We start from the raw sequence: 21,127 nt of genomic DNA, 5'->3' as shown, positions 1-21,127 counted from the left end.
TTATACTTAGTTCTCTTATGATATTATTTATTTCTGGAATGTATAATTAAGTCTAAACAAGTTTTACTATCCTTTTTAAATGTTTAAACTTACTACCTGATTCGGCTTCGCACGGCTGGAATTAGATTCTACATAAAACGTTTATATTTTAATATATATATATATATATATATATATATATATATATATCTAATATCAATGTAAGCCAATACACTTACTCTGCTTAATATATAGATCTATATAAATATCCAAGTCGGCATGATTTTTTCTTCATTTTCAACAGTCATCAGTTTTCAGCAAATTTACACAAAATATTAACGAATTACACACCTACTCTCTCATGAATCACTCCATCAATTGATGAAAACGTATGAAAATTTGTTCCATAGTTTTTAAGTTTATTGTGTTCAGACAGACCAGCGGTGGGACTTTGTTTTATAAATATGTCATGTCAATTAAAGCATTTTCTCATAAAAAACCTTTAATCACGACTGTTAAGGCTATTGCGTCGCCTCTCTTTTTTCGTAAACGTTTACTTAATGCTGTCTATTATGACAGAAATGCAATGAATAAAAGTATATGTAAATAAAAGATCTTATTTGATTAATTTTTAACAAATAAATATTGTGAGAATAAGTATCCGACCGTTAAACGGCTTGTTTCTTGTTAAAATTACAAACTGACAGCCACATCACTTTCCATTTAAAAGTTTTCTATAATGACTTAATTGATTGAAGAAACAAATTCCACCGCTCTGCTCAAATATGGGTCGTTGTCGGTCTATTTTAACCTACTTTTAATTTTCGTATCGACCTGAAATTTTACAGGTTTATGCAATTCGGATGACAACCCAATAATTTGATTGCATCGAACTTATATGAAATCGAACAATAGTAGCCGTTGTTTTTTCGTTGAATAAAATTTTTACTATAAAAAAATATGTTTAGAATAAAATGGTATATAGGAGTTTCATATGATTTTCGTTTTTGATTAAGCAGTATTAAAGTTGAAATTATTATATACGCCCATATTACAAAACAGTTACAATCCAATTACGTTTCGTTCGCTTTGTTTAAGAGAGCATTAGAATTGAGATATAAATCTCTACACAGTTAGAAATGGATTTATTTTGAGTGTTGCTAAATAATGGCTCTAATAGCCGATAAGAATACGTTGCCAAGTCATTAAAGCAATAAAGTCCATGGTTCATGCTTAAAATAAATAAAATTAACAACATAAAGAAATAAAATTGAGAATGTGGTCACGATACTGTTATTCTCGATCTGTAAAAATAATTTAAGACCTTAAAAATAGCATTTTCAATGTTTTAGGTTAAAGATGGATAGGATTTTATTCATTCAATTTCAGCCCTAGCACATATGATATGATTAATTAATACATTAAGATTAATACATTCTATAAATTAATATTTAAAAAATATATTTTGTTCTATGTTTTACTTAGTAAACAAATTTAACCCTTGTATGACTAAGAAACTATGTCGTCCTTACCATCTGTTATAGTTGTTATACAGCTAAATGTATTGAGGTGGAATTAATATATTAAAATTTAAGCTCTATAGCATTGTAATATGATATATTTTTGTATTACGTTACAACTTGACAGGTATTCAATGTTTGTTTTCATACTAGGAGACTAGGTCACTTATACAAATTTCAAAGGCTTCCCGTTGACTTGAGTACAGACAAATATTTCTGATATTTTTAAAAGCTTTAAAACATGATTCTATGTGAAAATAAGCTTATAGTATTCAGATTGGTAAAATTCAAAGCTTGTGTAGATATTACATAACACTAGTATCCAATCTATTATGAGAGATTTTGTAATATCTAATATGTTAGATATAGGAGAATATTTTTCAACAATCAATGAAATGGGAGCAATATAATTCGGTTATTTAAAGTAATAATACTTTAAATTCGATTTGAATTCAAAAACCTACTAATCAATTTTAAACAAAACCGTAACTTTTTAAATCTTGTAAAACATTAAAGTACCCGTAATACACGTGTACCTTTGTTTTATTTTATTTATTTAGGAGAACCAACAGTAGATACATTAGATAGACAGATAAATAGTTAAATTTTAATATTTCTTTAACACATTAGATGAATATAGGTAAGGATATATTAATGTTGGAAACTTTAATAATTAAATAATAACTTACGTATTTGTAGCATCGCGTTAGCAGGTTTGAAAGCAATATTTGGTTACCATCTTTGATCAGTTATTGCAACACCGACTTTGGCCTAGGGTCACTTGACCAGTAAACATTGGACAGGTTTCAACAGCCACGCTTGAAGGGCAAACGATCGATGACCACATTATATTTAGAGATAAAGTAATAAATAAGAATGATATACTTCTAATATCGACATGAGTGTATCTTTACTAAGAAATAAAATGTTTTCTTTGCAATGCGTAGGTAATGGAAAAAACTACTAAGCCAATATACATAAAATTTATACCAAAAGATCAGCGAGTTTCGGAAAAGGTTTTAGTATATAATATATGTATTTATTATATATGTAGCTAGTAATCGCAGTTTGATCGGCTTTCAATTTAGAATATTGACGTGACAAGCGTGATTCATATTATTATTCTTGTATATATATTGTGTCGGAAGATCCGTTGACATGGATACGTGTGCTGTGTGGTAAAAAACCGGATTCGAAGATTTTTAGAAAAACTACAGACACAGAATCTTACACAAGAACATTTTCATTACAGTGAGATCGTCACACGTATATATATATATATTTATATATGCATATGTATATGCTGGGTTTGTATGTATGCGTGGGTGCGTAAGTTGGTATGTCAACATAATCTTATATTCAGAAATCAATGCATGGAAAAGATAAGGTGTAAAATAATACACACACTTTACAATATAGCCATTCATTTAAGTGTTTAAATGAAAAGCCACGTTAATTCAGGAAGCGTAAACTTAAAGGTTATGAATTTTTTCACGTCAGTCAATCTTCAATAGATTGCTAATCATGTGTTTTTATAATGACTGTACATATATATAATAAAAATAAAAAAATAAAATTCGCATTACTAATTTTTAGAAAAAACACGCCCTCTATAATATTGTCCTGAGGCATTGTATCCAAGACGCTGGCACTATCGCTCCTCTGCACCGCTAGACTCAGCCTTTGGGCTAAATAGGCGCCAGCTCTTGGTCTTTTGCCAAGAGTCATTGATTTATTATTCTAAGCTAATAATTTTTGTTACGGTATAGAGATTTTTATAAACTTTAGTATGAAGTCTCAGAATTTAAATTATTATTAATTATTATATATTAATGCAAATTAATGGATTAAAGCAAATATGCCATTGTAATAAGGTCACGAGTCTAGCTGAACAAATTTGAAACACTACGCAGAGATTTGTTTTATTATTATAGACAATAATAATAACCCTAACAATAACGATTTATTTTAATGATGCATTATAAAACTGGCATACAGCTAACATTTAATTACCTGATTGGTTTTAAATAGAAATATTATAATAATAATATTCAAGACGTAGATAAGATGCCTAGTAGACAAAGCGTATAAAATAATACCATAAAGTGTAATTTACTACAAAACATAAACACTCGTTTTTTTTTATTTAAAAAATTCTTGACAATATTAACATAAAATAAATTACCCCAATGACTAAATGTTAAAAATAAATTTATTATAATCGCAATTTTCAGAAAATCAAGATATTAATCTGCAATCATGTGTGTTGTCTAAGAAAATGGTTATTTTAATACATCGTATTGTATTATTTTAGTTTATAGTAAGGATAGTAAGAAACTTCTAGGGTTTCGCTAGTTCTTGTTGCAAAGATAAACCCTTATACGCATAGAAATGTAATCCAATTATTTAATTAAAAGTAATGGTACTCAAATAATATCTACTATTTATCTTCTCTTCTTCGATAGAAGGAGACAGGATTAACCTATTAAGGGAATCATAAAAAAGAGCAAACCTACGAGAGAACAAAGAACTTTTTCAAGTCGGACAACGACTTCGCCACTTACTACGACAATGCATTTAAGCTTAGCAACTGCTAGCTCACTCAGAAAATGCCTACCGTCCATCATTATTATCACTACAATGCAAAATATTACATTATGCAATGCACAAAGCTACTACAATATGCATTTTATGTGCGTAATGTTTGTTTATAGACGTTAGTTAACATACGGAAAAGACACTGGAGTTGGAGTAAATTATTTTTTTTAATTAGTTTATAAAAACTTACTTGATAGGGAAAACAGAAAAAAAACTGTTAAGAAATAATATTAATTAATAAAAATATAAAAAATATTTGATAATAATATAAAATAAAAACTTTCATAAAATATCTTAAGATATTTTATGTAGTTCGACTTAGCGTCATCAATTTCAGTTGTAAATTACAAAAGCATTATAAATAAGATTATTTAAATCTGTTTAGTAAGTTATCACTTGATGTGTTGGACACTGACCTTTTTTGTTGATGTCCCATAAAACGATGATGCATCCGAGCCTGGCAAGCCGCAGGGCAATAAGGCTCCCAAGGCCACCGCCTCCACCCGTCACAAGCGCTATACTCCCTTTTAGATCTTTCTTCGGAATACCAACTATTGACCTATATATTCCTTGAATTACATAACCGATCGCAAGCATTAAAAATGCTAGTACGTCCAAAACTGTCTGTATTATTGTGTATTTATCACGCATACATTCTGGTATTTCTCTCGTTAAGGGTCCAGGCCTCCTTATTCCATTCATATACTCTTGGGCCTCCGTCGTCATTTTGTTTAACAGACTTTAACGTTATTAATTTATATTTCTACAAAGCATTACTTGCTATTCGATATTTTTCTTTCTCTTTAAGATTTTTTACATTAACATTTAAATTTCCGAACGTTCAGCGGATCTGAAAAAAAAACATAGGTCACGTTAGATAATTATATGCCAATTGTATTTATAATATGTACAGAAATTGTTTATTACATGGTATACTTTATCAAAAGCCATTTTAACTTTAGCTCTAATGTAGGTACTTCTATAAAGTGTAAAGTTACTTCACGTCATTATATCGTTTAATATTATATTATGTTTTCTGCATATCTTACCAAACATTATAAAAAAACAAGTAATTTTTTTTAATATACTGAACTTTGTTAAGAATTTTCGTCTATTAAGTGTACGAGAATGACAGCTACAAAGGAGTATGTAATGTCACGGAGCTCACACTATTAAGATAAAAAAAAACTGAAATTGACACTTCTGCATCGCCGTTCGCTGTCAACGCATACAATTTTGCACAATTTTATTACTCCATATATATTTTCTTTATTGTTGCTATTCACGATTCAAATGTAATATAATTTAAATACATATAAGTTTGTTACGTCAAACGAGTTTTACTTCTACGTACAAATTCACGTAATTATCATCAAGATACATCGAGCTGCATCCATACATTGGCGCCATAATCAACAAACTTAATATTAAATATCGTAAAACTACCGGCACCACCAAAGCAATATTATACGTAAAACGGTAAACGTTTAAATTGTTTTTTTTTACAGAATATTTATAGTAACTTCGTTACATATATTTAGTATATCAGTGTTATTTAAAAATAAACCTTCCTATAATATTTGAATATCAAATCTCTTTGGTATTCACAACCAAGAATGTTTTGCAATGTTGAATACACATTATATTTCAAATGTGTCAGAGATTAATCGGTGTCTTACTTAATATGATATTATAAATTATTGATATAACTTGTATGCGTCGCCTTTATGTTACATACTTGCGATTGACGTGATGTTAAGAAATTAGTGCACCAAACACTCGATTAGGAATAAATTATTGACATTTTAGTTTTTATACTTAACCTAGCCGTGACCCGCTTATTCAATCGTGCTAAATTTTCATTTTACGACAAGATTTATTTATGTAGGTGGACGGGCAAATGGGCCACCTGATGATAATTGGTCATCATTGCCCATAGATATGATAGAAGATCGTAACATCGCTGTAAGAAATATAAACGGTTCTTTAAATCATCAATACGCCACCAATCTTGAGAACTAATATGTTATATCCCTTCTATAAATACTTCAGGTTTGAAGAAAAACGGAACGTACTATACAAAGTAGGACATATACATATATATTAGCAGGTAGCATAGTTTATGAGTGTATGGTACGCATCAAGGCAGACTTGCACAAAATTCTACCACCGAATAGACTATTAAACATACGAGTAGACAAAAACTAACATTCAAAAATTTTATTAATCGAAATTTTGAAGAGAACTGACGCATACTTTGTATAATATAGATATAAATAAAATAGATAAAATAAAATCGACACCTGTTTTCTAAAACTACCTTGAAATGTCCAGACAATTACGTAACAAAAGTTTATAATGGTTAATTAAATTAATTCATAAACTATACCATAACTAACTTAGTACGATTTTCTGAATCGTTTGATGATCAATTATTATATCATGCATAATTAAAATAAACACTTCATAGATACTTGATAACTCAAGTTATGTTAAAATCGTTATTTAATAACATCACAATTGTCTATGATTGTCATAAATCTACCAGTGGCAGTCAACATTTTTATTCCTTTATCTACTTCTTAATTAGGCATAAATTGCCGTGCGATTATAAACGTAAGCTTATAGCTTAAAGATGTTTTGTTACTACCCTTATTTTTATCTTTCTGTCATTATTGATTTGACATTTGAAAGGAGAATGTGTTACCACGTTTAATCTCGTATAAGCTTCTAATACTTTACATACAGACAGTACTCATACATAGTTTTCTGGCGTAATGTCAAATAATGTAGATATAATCAAAGTCATTAAAATGATCCCATAGATAATTACCTATTTTTAATTTGTTAGAGATATTCCTAACAAAGACGCAACATTATTTAACTAATCACCCCCTAATAAACACTTATAGGTAAAAACGTTAATGCTTCGATGGATGGAAGTTAATTAGTCTTAGTTCCTACGGTGATTGTTATCTTACTTGCATTTTTTTATATTTTGTTATATATACCAATGGTTGATGGTTCTACTAAAAATGTAGGTGCTGAAATGCAGGGTATAAATGGCGCAAATAACGCTCTTCTTTAAGAGAAAGATAGTATTAATATTGGTTATTATTAAGTATCACAGGAAATTATAAAGTGGAAGTAACTAAAAGATTAGGCGATTCGTAACCACAGCTGTTATAGTCTTAACACGAATACGGCTGTTTGCCTACTTGCTAGTCTATTAATACGAACATTAAACTGTATTAGTGTAGCATTTTTGAAAAGATTATTATAAGACTAATCCTTATTAATCTTTTCTCTTATAAAGAATATCAAAATATTAATACAGTACAGTACAGTAACAGCCTGTAAATGTCCCACTGCTGGGCTAAGGCCTCCTCTCCCTTTTTTTTTTTGAGGAGAAGGTTTGGAGCTTATTCCACCACGCTGCTCCAGTGCGGGTTGGTGGAATACACATGTGGCAGAATTTCGATGAAATTAGACACATGCAGGTTTCCTCACGATGTTTTCCTTCACCGAAAAGCACGAGACGAATTATAAACAGAAATTAAGCACATGTAAATTCAGAGGTGCTTGCCCGGATTTGAACCCACGTTCATCGGTTAAGATTCACGCGTTCTTACTACTGGGCCATCTCGGCTTATATTAATACATATATTAAATAAATATTAATACATATACGTTTAAAAACAAACAGTATTGATTAAGGTTGAAAAATAATTTTAACCTCAAAAATTTCTACGAATACTTCATTTTGCGACACATTATGTCAACAATATTATGTATTCTCACAATAATATGTAGATATTATTGATAGATAGATGTAATGAACAGCAACAAACATTGCATAAACACGAGAATTAAAAATAATTTTATAACACTAACTATCCGATACAAGTTGTACGTATGAATGATTTAATCAATTAATAAATATAAATCTAACATTAAAAGATAAGACAGAATTAAAAAAATGTGCATTAGTATTCATTGATTTCCATACAGGAAATATAAATTTAATTGTATGAAGTTGACAACATAATTTTATTTGAAAAACTAGTGGCAACACTTTAGTTTGTTTTTATTTATTTAAACTTCTTAAAGTAGCAACGACAAGTGGCTAAAATGTCGCCCCTATGGAAAAAAACTAAGTATTTTCAAAGTATTACATTCAGAAAAACGTTCCAAGAGTCACAAAAAATAATAATCGCGTTATATATTATAGTCGAAGATATTTACTTTTGACAACCAGCCTTTATTTTTAACGACTCATTATTTCGAGATTTAATCGATTTTACTTATGTACCAATTGATTGATCTATCTCAGTCCTTACTACGAATTTGAAAAGTCACACTATTACTTAACTATAAATCTGTCAATCAACCGATGAATAAATTATAAACAATTCATTTAAATCGTAATAAGTCAGTAACGTTTAATTCCGCTTCATATAATCGATACACGCGTGTATAAAAGGCAATGTCCTGAGAGATTATTATCAACCGGCAGTTTAAACTATACATATAAACATAGTCGCTTTGTAATCTAAAGTAGGTACTTAGATTATAAAAGATTTTTCATTTATTTGCAAATTTTTCATATTAATGTGTGACGAATATTAATAGTACGTATAATATTTTACTACCTTGAAGATTCTATAAACGGTTTTAAATGTTTGTTGTCCGATCAATATTTATCAATATTATGATGACCGATGACTTACGATTAAACAATATTACCGAAGTCAATATTTTATTAAATAAAACCTAAAGTATATTTAAATGATCCTCCGTTAATTTTAATTAATTTATTGTTGGAATTTCCTTTTGTTAGCTTAAAACGTTATTTACAGATACAGACATTCCGATGAACCAAGCTAAATAAATAATAACATTAATTCAATATACTTCTTATTCATATTAGATAGAGGGCAAAATTTTGCACCGCAGTTTAGTTAGACCATTGATTTATATAATTACTTAATATTTTATTTATTATTTCATTAAAGCCTTAAATATACTAATTAAATGATGAATATTAAAATATACAAGCGCAGTCTCCCAACTATGTGTTAACTAAACATATTTTGCATATATTATAGTTTTTGGTAGATCAGTAATATCAATCAATATGGTAGATAAATATATACTTTATGCTATATATAAATATATATATATAACAGGTATTGGTTGCAGGTATAACAAGGTATAAGTTGAAATAATAATAATAAACTACAATTATCTTGATGTAGAACAATGAATGTGAGGTCAACGTGTTTTTTTAATTAAAAAAACAGGTAGGTAATATCGCAATAATTTAATTTTCATTTTTTTTTTAAATTCTTTGACGTTTCGACAGAATCGCACCGCGGTTCTCTTGAACCTGTCAAGATAAGATTCATTTATTATTTTTAAAAAGCTCTAACTGTGCATGGCAGTTCATAATGGATTATATCATCTTTGTATTGTATTTAATATTTACGTCGTAACCAAAAATAAAAATAAAAGTTACTGTAGTACTATTAAAATATTTTACTTTATTATTAACAATAAAATATCCCATACTTATATGTTAATTTTATGTTCTTGATAAAAACAACGCTTAAAATTGTTTGTATTAATCAACATAACGCTCGTAAGAAAATTCATTACGGTAGCAACGGCTATATTTACGAATGTACTACACTTCTCCATACATCGGGTTGATGTCGAAATAAACTATCGTCGGTCGGTGAACGCAACCTATTGCAACAGCTGAGCCAAAGCGCTGTACACCATCAATCAAGGTCAATGAAATAAAAAATTACAAGTACTGCACCTACATTATTATGGCCTAAAGCTACAAATACGATTTGCAATCATAAGCAAGCAATTTACTTTATTAGAAAACGCGTATGCGACAATCTAATACAATTTGCTTTTAATAATGATTTTGCCTATGTGTAGTGTTGTAAATTAAAATACTTTTTAAAGCCTGCAAAACGAAGGAAGTTAAACATACGTTTTTTTTATATTTCCTCGATAACTTCGCGAATAAACGATTTTAGTAATCCTTTTTTTATTCGATTATATTTATTATAAAAAATAACGCCTCAGAATGGGGGTAGAAAACTAGTGATGTCACTACTCGATTACTAGATTAGAAGTTAGGGGGAGTAGTAGGGGTTTAAAAAAATTAATGAAAAAATTACACATAAAAGTGGATTCGTATTTGAATCGAAATGAATATCTTCGACATTTTAAACGGATTTTGACGAATAGATTATATTAAGGATTGTCTCATGTTAATTCAAAGAACATAATTACCAATAAATGTGCAAAACTATGTTTCCAAACTAAACGGCAATGTCTTATTAGAACAGCGAGGTCTTAAAATGCATTACGCATTTCCCCTACGGAAACAGTGGGGGGGGGGGGTTGTGGGACTCACCGGTGTCCAAAGCACCGAGTGCACCCCGAACATCGGAATACTCACTAAAAAAGCCGTCATCCGTCTTAACGAGCGCCACGGGATCGCTTGCGCATGCTACCGTGAACAAAATTTCATACCCAAATTAAGCCATGTACATAAATAGTTAAAAGAGATATTTCCACTAAAACGAAAAATAATAATTAATTTTAATATAAAGTGACTTAAAACACCGACTGTAAAAGTAGTTGATTAGGTATTCTATATATTTTAATATTATTAACAGTATTATTAACAGTAATGTTAAATTTTCGTTATATTCAAGTTTTATATGTCATAAAATGAGAGTATGTTTTAAAACTCAAGAAAGATATTTTTATGTCAGTTTTTAACGGTATGATAATTATAATAAGTGTTTCAAACGTTTGGCTCTGGCGGATGACTAACTGTTCTGAAATCAACTTGGTAAAATAACGCAGGCGTCTGTGTTATGGCATCAAGCACATTAAAAGATACCGGTTACCTGTTACACCGGACCGGACGCAAAACTATTGAATGAATACTGTAATCACTTCTTGTAATTGCCTCGTGATTGAACCTTTAAATAAAATAAAATTAGTACCATAGTATTTAGCAAAACTTTTTTTTTGGAACAAAGAATTGCGCGTAAAAATCGTACTGCTGGTACATTTTATAGTAGTTTCTTAATTATTTATACTAATAAGTGTTAAAATATTTTTTTATTTAAATAGCCAGACCACATGTGAAATTGGGGTGCATGTCAGTCACCTCCATGTGGTGCACCCTGGGCAACGGGGTCGACCAGCAATCCGATGTTTTTTCCGGACTGCTTGTCGATCGCGGCTGAGACTGACGCGGCGGATGTGTCGCGGGCCGCTCCTGGTATTTCTCTGTTGCGCAGAGTGGACCAGCGAGCGGCTTCGTGGCAAGTAGGAGGACTCCGGGGTCCTTATGGGCCGCCGGAGAGACATATAAGGAGTTGGTCTCCGGGGTCCTTTCGGGCTGCCGGAGACAGGAGGAGGAGTAGAAGGAGGAGGGAGAGGCGAGTTCGCCCAGTTTCGGTATCGATGCTGGGTGGACAGACTTCGGTCACCGCCTTCTCAAACTCGTTTCCCCATCCAGGCGCCAGCCTGTGGTGGGACCGAGGGCCTTGCCTTCACCGGCCGGGCCAAGAGGAGAAAACCTCAATAACAAACAACCGGTGGGTCGCTCACCTAAAGCGACGGCCGCAGGCGGGGTAGCGGTGGTGTGCTAACGCGTTCCCGTAACCCCGCCACCATGCGGTGAGACGGAAACGAGGAGGTTTTAGTGGGTAGGACGGTGACCTTCTGCCCCGTGAGTCCCACATACCCGTCCCGGTCGTGTCCGGGCGGGAGAGGTAAATGTCTTTCCTCCTCGAAAAAAAAAAAGACCTTACGTGAAATAGACGCATTTTTACGATTTAAAATAACAATTCATGTACAAACCAGTACCTAAAAACTTTTTAACAATATTAGTTATAATATTCAATTATAATAAGTGAATGCGATTGTCAATGTAAAACATCGCATTCAAAACTGTCAAGGTTTGGTAATTCACAAATCTGGCACATTTCACTTAAATTATGCATATTTTTTAATATTTTTATAGCATAGTCAGGCGGACGAGCATATAGGCCACCAAACGCCCATAGACATTGGCATTGTAAGAAATGTTAACCGTCGCTTACGTCGCCAATGCACCACCAACCTTGGGAACTAAGATGTTATGTCCCTTGTGCCTGTAATTACACTGGTTCACTCGCCCTTCAAACCGGAACACGACAATACCAAGTACTGCTGTGTTGCGGTAGAATATCTGATGAGTGGGTGGTACCTACTCAGACGAGCTTATACAAAGCACTACCACTAGTAATACATATGAATGTATGACTTAAGTAAATACTTAACTTGCAAAGATTTTTTTGTTTATTAAATTTTATCATACTTTTATGAGTAACATTAAAAGAATTAAATTGCACTTAAACAAAAATATCTATGTAAAAAAAAAGAAGTTCGAGACTCAAAAACATCGTCATTAGGAGTAAAAAACAAGTGTTTTCATTCAATTTAATAAAATTTGATATATTGAACTTTAAAAATTTATTTATTATCTGTCTCTCTATAATAAAGTGCGAAATATTGATTATTAAAAAAAAAAAACACTGCCGTGTAGAAAGTATACGAACAACATTGTTCTCGAATACACAAATTGAAGGTCATGAACATAAAATACGATACTGATATATGTACAATGACACATAATCGTAGGTCTGTGATCAGAATATGATCATTGACGATAAGTATGAAATATGGAGTGTGTTCAACCGATTGTTCTATAGAATACCGAAAATGGCTGCGGCATCATATTATTAGCGTAAGACATCAGTTGCAAATACTAATATGCAAATAACTAGAATATACAATCAAATTTTTTTATTATGTTTATAAATATCTGAATCAATAAAACATTGTATTTTAAGTTATAAATTGATTAAAACAGATTGGTTTTGTTAACATTAACGAGTACGTAAACTGACATAAATAATTTCATCGCATAAGTTATTCATATAAATCTTTGTCTTCTATAAAATTAAGTAAAACAGAATCATAATTATAATTTGTCGTAGTTGAGGACATTTCGCATCTATTTGGTCCTTATATATGAAATTAGCGTTTTGTCGTACTGACCACTTTGATCTAAAATATCTCCTCTTTGGTCAAGAATTCTAAATTCAAATTTATTAATTCATTTAGCTGGAAATTTGAGTTTTAAAAACAGTCATTCATTTGTTTTTTCATAAAAGTGCATAGATAACAACGGTGCATACTTTGATTAATTAAATATATTTTACAAAAAAAATTTGACTTTATATTCCTCCCGTACAAAACGCCAATTTCATATGTAAGGACCTAATATTCGCATCACAAGTACATCATACATCACTCTACATTCGTTCCAATATCTCAATAGCACGCTGCGTTTGCGACACATGTGCTGCAACATCCACATTTTCTACATAACACATTTTGGCCTGCACGACATGTGTCTGTGTGTAAGTTCAGTGTTACTACAGACTTTTGAAATTAATATTAACTAATAAATGCCATCCACAAATTATGATGTAATTCTATCAGCTGTTATGGTTCATATAATTTCGTATGTGTGACCTCGAGTTTAACCTCATGGTTAAATGGCGTGTAAAATATTGTAATAGTTTTTTATTCGGCTTTGTTCCTGTTTAATCAGTATTATTTCTATTCTAATTTAATAAGTGTTTGGGGTTTTGAAATTTTTGCTGTTATTTACTATCAAATTCTTAATATTGTAATACAAATTCACAATAGTATACTGTAAAATAAAAATAAAAAACTTTCTTTCAATCAAATTGAAGCAACGAAAGCGGATTCAGAAACAAACGGGCAAAAAATTTGAAATGAAATCATAATATATATGTATGTAATATAATTTTCGTTTTAAATATTTTGTTGAGCAACAAATATCGTTTAACTAAAGTCCGTGTGAATCCGCTATTATACAGTGCTTAAAGGATGTGCCAGTTCTCTAAATGTTTATCAATAGCGTTGCACAAATTGAACTTTAAATATAATTTTAATGTTAACGGTTATCAAAAGTGCACAGTGACAACGGCCTTGCTCCAATTTTTATTACTGATTTTAATTACACAACTGATAATGCTGATACAATTGCATTTTTATTATAAAAACTTTTATATACGTTACAAAATTTAACGCGAGAGAGACTCATCTAATTATTTTAATTACGTTACGAATAATTTACCAAATTTCTATAACGCCCAAGCCATATTTGTAAAGTGGACAAAATTTCAAAATAAAGTTGACGTAATTTCAACTGATTTAAAAAGATACAAGGCCGCTAATTCTTTGCAGATTTCCGCATGACATATCAATTCGTAATCAAGTTATTCGGTCTCACATCATAGTTTAGTAATATGCATCTCGAAATCACCAATACATGAATGATCGAAAATATTATTACATTTATAACCACAGGTAAACAAACTTCTGTCTATATTTACAGCGATAAATCAATTTTAAAGGTCATGTTAAGTGGTTAAAAAATATATTTATATTAAAAACTTCCTTAAGCTTGTTTTTTAATATTATATTTATTTTATTTTATTTTAATAGGATCTCCAATAAGGAATATATCAAAGCTTTAAATACATTATGCGAGTTATAAATCTATGTGCTCAGTTACAGCTAATATAAATAGTAAAATTAAAATTAAGAACTTTACAAATTTAAAATGATCCTGTCATTACGCAGGTTAAGTTATCGAACGGCAAGATAACAATACAATGATTGTAAAATAATTTATCAGTAGGCGGTACCAACTTAAATAGGCCCGTAGAAAGTCCTAATATTGATATATAAAAAGCACGAATAATTACAAACTATTTTCAACACCACAAATTAGCCGAAAACATGGGACTTAATGTGCTGTAACCCTTGTGCCCGTAAACCGTAAACCTGGTTTTAATCTAGTTTTAATTGTTTATTCCTGTTCATAAAATCTACACGCGTTACACAAAAAACATTTTTCAAACGGAAATTCAGCAATATAAAGTTAATAAATAGTGGTAAATTCATTAGTAGTCCTTATAAACTTATAAGAATAAGTAGTAAGTGGTGAATAACCTTAGTTTAAAAAAAAAACAAAATATGTTGATAAACATAATTTATGAATTTAATTGAACAGAATTAGCAATAAAACAACACATCGATGAATAATAAATAATTTTAGTTGTTCTTGTACGTCAATTATAATAAAAAAAGATTGCTGCTGTGGTTGTTTAACGACAATAAAATTCAACGTCTTATTTTATTCTTCAAACTTTTTTCATTGAAAGATATTGCATAGCACGACGTCATATTAAGCAAATTCACAAATGTGGTTTTTCAATTAACAGAGCAATAATTTTATTATTATACCAAGTTTCACGTAAAAATGTACGTAAGAATGCTTCGATACAAGTGTACTTCTTTTTATACCAATGTTTTGCCTCTAAATAGTTGTCTAGTGACATTGATCCAGAAAATAAACACATGTTCATCCTCGTAGTTTTACATAGAAGTCATTATATCGAGAGGTACCGTTAATGGAATATCCATCAAATAATGTATGGCATATATTTACAATATAATGAAATTATAGATAGAATGTCGTTATGGATTAGCCTCAATTTAAATACTGGAATACTTTAATTATAAAAATATAATACAGTAATTTGTCATTCACATATAAAAAAAAACAATACAAATGATACTCAAATCGACAAGAAAGAATGAACATTTTGACATAATATAAAAACCAGTTTACTCGGCTAGTTCCCCAAGCACCGTTGACTGGTAATTTGGCTGTCTTCCGCCTTCCTTTTTATGCTTTCTCTGCTTTCACTAGGCCATTGGACCCGAATTTCGGTTTATCATCTTAATACTTGACGTTCATTCACACATACGAACAGTATTCATATGTGTGTCTGATTTCACAGTAACAGGTTAATGATTCAAAGTATTCTGTGATATTTAATACTTTCAAGTGATGATAATACTTACCATACCATGGGATATAATACATTAAACTATTTAAACCGTTTTCAAACAACTCACAATTGTATGCACAACAAAACCAATGTGTATCTTTATGTATTTATTTGAAAAGCGAATCGAACAAGGAAACTTTGTAAACAGCTCTCGTGTCTTATGGGTATACATACGAAGAGGTAATATAGGTTTTAATGAAAACAATACTTATATGGTCATTACTTCCAAATAAATATATCAAATAATTTACATCCAAGTGATATTCAATTATAATAAAGTCCAATAAAAAGATTTCATATGGTCTTAACGACGTAAATACATATAAAACTTGTTAGTGTGGCTGGCATTGACCCATAAAGTACATTATCGAAGCATAGAAATGGTTTTACACAATTTAAGATCAACAAAAAATTATTAATTAACCAATAAATTATATGAGGATGATTATTGTGTTATTTTACTTGCATAACAAATAATATATTAGCATCCTATATCTGAAAGCTGTATGTAAGCCATTATCAGTAGTTAATTTAATATATAGATTATGTAAATCAATTTTTATTTAAAATCAAAAACCTCAAATATATACTATAAAAACGGTTATCGCAAAAAGTTGCAATTTTTAATATTTTTTATTTAATTTCTTTCGCGAAGTACTTTTACCAGCATGTGCCAAGGTGACCTTGTAAAAATATATCGAAATGCTATAAGCACGTACTACGGAATAATTATTTAAATTGCAATTATTTTTTAATGTAAGATAATAAGCCACGGTCATGCAAGAGTGATTATAACAGAGCCGAGATCTTGCTTTCTTCTTTAATATGAAAATAATAACTAATACACGTAAGTATTTAAATTAATTACCTTTAACTAGTCTGTTTTTCTTTCCAAGGCAGTATATTGAAATAAAATAAATACATATTGCTCGTTTATAACCTATATTTTTATTATAATATAAAGTAATAAGTATTTCTGTGTTATTAATAACAGAGAGAGAAGAGTTTCAGTTCACAGAAATGCAATAAAGTACATAAATATACATGCATTATAAATTTCACTAATAATAAGAATGTAGCGAAACCTTTGACATCAACATATATATGTATGAAAGCGGAGAAAGAAATAAATGAAACCCTATTTCACAACTATAATAGAATATTATATATATTATAGAAAACAAATATAAAAAACATAAATTTCCTTATCTTACTATTTCAATGTTAAATATATATGTATAATAAATTAAAAGTTTTATGTTAAAAAAATAACCTTTCATTTAAATTATCTGACCCCATAACATGTACATCATTAGCGTTTTACTTTTACACGTTAATATCAATTAATAAAAAAATGTACCCTGTTTATATCAATAGTTATGATGTTTTTATATAATTATTTCAGGCATCAGTGAACAATCATGAAACCTTGTAATCAGAAGTCGTGGTCGTTATAATGTTGGCAATTGTAATTGACACTTGAAATAAAAAGATACATATAACTTAAAGCGAGAATTATAAATATTTTTAAATTACGCAACAAATTTTTAGAGATTATTGCGATGGAAAATAATTTACATGTGGACTTTAGAAAATCATTTGTTTAAATGCGGCCAAGCTTTATAAAACTATCGTGTGTCTGATTTCTGTTAATAATTCATCTTGTGATTGATGATGAACCCCGTGACGGTGGATATTTTGTCACCTTGTCATCTACCAACCCGCAGTGTAGCGGGTTAGTGAAATAAAGTCGCAACTGTTTGACGGACTGTCACTGGTGTCCAAGCAATTACTTTGAATATTATATGCTGTGAAAGTAACGGATAATATGATATTATAAAAAAAAAACAAGATTTAGAATAAGATAAATAACTAATAAGCGCTTAGTATATTTATTAAAGGCCTTTATAAGTGATATGTTATATACAATTAGGTTTAGTTTAAGATTACTTAAGAAGACTTTCAAATTCTAACTGAAAACTACACTAGAACTAGCTGGTTGATCAGAGTTACAGTTGCCAATCTTTTCAATCGTCAATCTACATTTATATTTATACTAGTTTACGTCCGAAGTTTCGCTCGCGTGTAAAGAGTGGTGTGGGGGCGGGGGTGTCAGATGTTAGACACCCTTTGTCCTTTTCTGTACCGTACGAAAAGAGTATGCAAAATTCAATATGATGATCGGTTGAGTAGCTAAGACGTGAAAGTATAACAAACAGACTCACTTTCGCATTTATAAGTTAGGATTATTACTTTTCGTTTGTGTACAACGATTGTCACTTTATATAAAATTATTGACTGTCACAGTTAGCACATATTCCACGAATGGAAACTTGTTGAATTTCTTAATTCAAGTATGAAGTAATGAGATCAAGAACTTTAACACTGTAATTTAGCGTATACAAAAGCCGAAGCATAATATTTTGTGATTTCTCCTGTATGTTCTATAAATAAATCTATAGTCACATCAGTTGTCGAGCGACCCTTATTTTTATCGCTGGAAAAACGCATTACGCGTTTCTCTCAAATGGGGGGTATGTGTGAGTCGCCGATGTCCAGGCACCGAGTGCGCCGCGAACATCGTACTACCCACTAAAAAAGCAGCGGTACCCTTTCCGTCTTAACGAGGAGCGCCACGGGATCGCTTTCGCATGCTACCGTGACGGCCAAGCGACCCTTGTAGAACACTAATATTTACTTTTTACATCCGAATGAGACGAGTTGATATCAATAGTTGATAATATCAAGAAATACTTCAAAGAATTAAGTGATCAGTTAATTAATCTAATTCAAATAGGCAAGAATCTATATATATAAATATAAATTTACATACTTTTCTTCGAAATGCTTATAGATAATAAACACAATACTGTTTGATTTATGTAAATCTCATCTACTGCAAAATTTTACGAAATACATAAAAAGATCTTTTTGGGAAAGTTTACCAATTTACTAAATATAATTTCTTAAAATATTTTATGTACGTAAATAGTTATTTGGACTTATATTAATATGTATTGTTACATGTATTATGTACATATTTTTTGTAAGACATGTCTTATCTAATTGGTGGTTTTAAGATGATCGCAAACAGTCGAGCAATCAACACCGGGACTAGTCGGCCTTCTGATGCCATTTCTCAATTGCGCACGCGCATGCTCGTGATTGCGAATTCGGAAGATGTGGTACTAAAGCTATTACCGATAAAAATATTTAAATCTTCTTCATTTATAAAGAATTTTATTACGTAATTTATATGTTGTATAATAATAACTATTATAATAATGAGTTTTTCTGTAAAGAATTGCCAATTTTATAAATTAATGTTTTGTTTTAAATTTAATATTCGTTATTTTTATTTTTAGTGTTCTTGCTTATAAAATCTATTATCAGATGTGGTCTATCGCACATATTTGTTTTTGCACGACATTGATATATTATTTTGTGCGCATCTTAGCCACTATATCTTTTAATTATATGAGTTTCATTCCTCTGATATTAAAATGAATCTGATATTAAATAAAACAAATGCTAATGCGTTTTCAATTACTATTAAAATAATATAAGCCCTTAAACAAACCAGACCAAATTGTATTTCTTTGGCAATGGCCTACAGAAGATACCGTTTATATTGTAACTTGTTTCACAATTTTGCAAAACATGGCTGCGATTGCAAATATACGAACAGAATATTTTGTAATTCATTGATATCTCGCTTGCCTTGTAAAACTCATTAAATTGACTTGTATAATTATTATTAATATTGTTTGTAACATCGATTACCAAAAAAGCTGTTTACACTACGTGATGTAATTGTAATGGTTCAAATCCACTTTGCTTAATAGCTTTTATGTGACGAGTGAATAGAAAATTATTTCTTCAATAAAACGTGCGACCACATAATATTAAAAAAAATGTATGACGATTATTCATTTGGTAATTAGCCGATATTATTTTTGTATTTTCTTTATAAAATGATAAACAATAAGTTTATAGTATATTGTTATGAATTTGTGTTTGTTATATTTAATCGTGTTTATAAACCGTGCAAGCCACGGAAGAGAGTTTCCGGCTTATTCTTGCCTTCTCATAACCACGTTATGCATGAATTTGTATGAAAAATAGAGCATACCAAGCTGATTTACATTTCATAAGCTTGTTTATTACAGCAGTTTTATAGTATCGCTTTCCAACTTTTATCTTTTAATAAAATAAGTTATAACATAAAATTGAAAAAATAAAATTATTAATTTATATGAATTGTTTATCAAAATTATCTTAAAACCATAATTACATAGTCTTGTAATGGTGTTTATCAGATAAAAATCAATTTATCCGATTCAAAGTCAGAGCAGCGAGAACCACGATCGCCTTGTAATACTTTCAAAACTCTTGTGGACTATGCGAAAACGTTTACCTAACACAAATCAACACTAAAATGCTGGGACAACTCACCGTATGTTTGCACTAAATTAACACGAAATTTGGGCGATCAGCTGATAACGTTCACTGTAGGACACTGCAGTCTTAATCTTCGAAAGATTCGTTCTAAAACGAACGAACTCGGAAGACTTATATATAATATCAATAATTAAGAATATAATTTGGAAATTGGAACGCGACTCGCGCGTCTTTTGCGATAAAATAAAAAAGTCTAGAGGTCGGTTACAACGCGCGTTGCTTTAGATCGACTGAGCGCTGACTGAGCGTGGCGAGACGGAGCCGGCAAGTGCGCGCGCATTCTCCGACCCTCGTGGCTCACACCCTCGTCAACGAGACACGACCTTCAGCTGCACGAACTGCCTCATAATATATACAACCTGTGATTGGCAAAACAATAGCACAAAGTCGTATAAGTTTCAATGGGAACGCTGTTTTTATTAACCGACTTCAAGTAAGGAGTAGGTTACCGGTCAGGTTATGTTTGAGTTTATCTCGATAATTATTAGAACATTATTCTTTTGGTGCAGGGTCCCAAACAATCCTATG

The 21,127-nt window shown here is 30.5% G+C and overlaps 1 protein-coding gene across 1 annotated transcript in view; it reads right to left on the bottom strand.

The window, feature by feature from the left end:
- Window positions 1–20,854, bottom strand: part of LOC126771952 (estradiol 17-beta-dehydrogenase 11-like) — a 43,023-nt gene extending 22,169 nt beyond the window's left edge. Inside the window, exons 1-2 of the mRNA XM_050492141.1 lie at window positions 20,594–20,854; window positions 4,514–4,947 (exon numbers count right to left, since the gene is read on the bottom strand). Of these exons, the coding sequence (XP_050348098.1) occupies window positions 4,514–4,823 (310 nt within the window). The 5' untranslated portion in view covers window positions 4,824–4,947; window positions 20,594–20,854. The remainder of the gene's footprint in view (window positions 1–4,513; window positions 4,948–20,593) is intronic.
- Between the last annotated feature and the right edge of the window lie 273 nt (window positions 20,855–21,127).

Source organism: Nymphalis io, chromosome 11 (assembly GCF_905147045.1).
Source record: "Nymphalis io chromosome 11, ilAglIoxx1.1, whole genome shotgun sequence".
NCBI classification, from domain to species: Eukaryota; Metazoa; Arthropoda; class Insecta; order Lepidoptera; family Nymphalidae; genus Nymphalis; species Nymphalis io.
The sequence above is the reverse complement of the archived record's forward strand: the minus strand, read 5'-3'. Positions and strand labels throughout refer to the sequence as shown.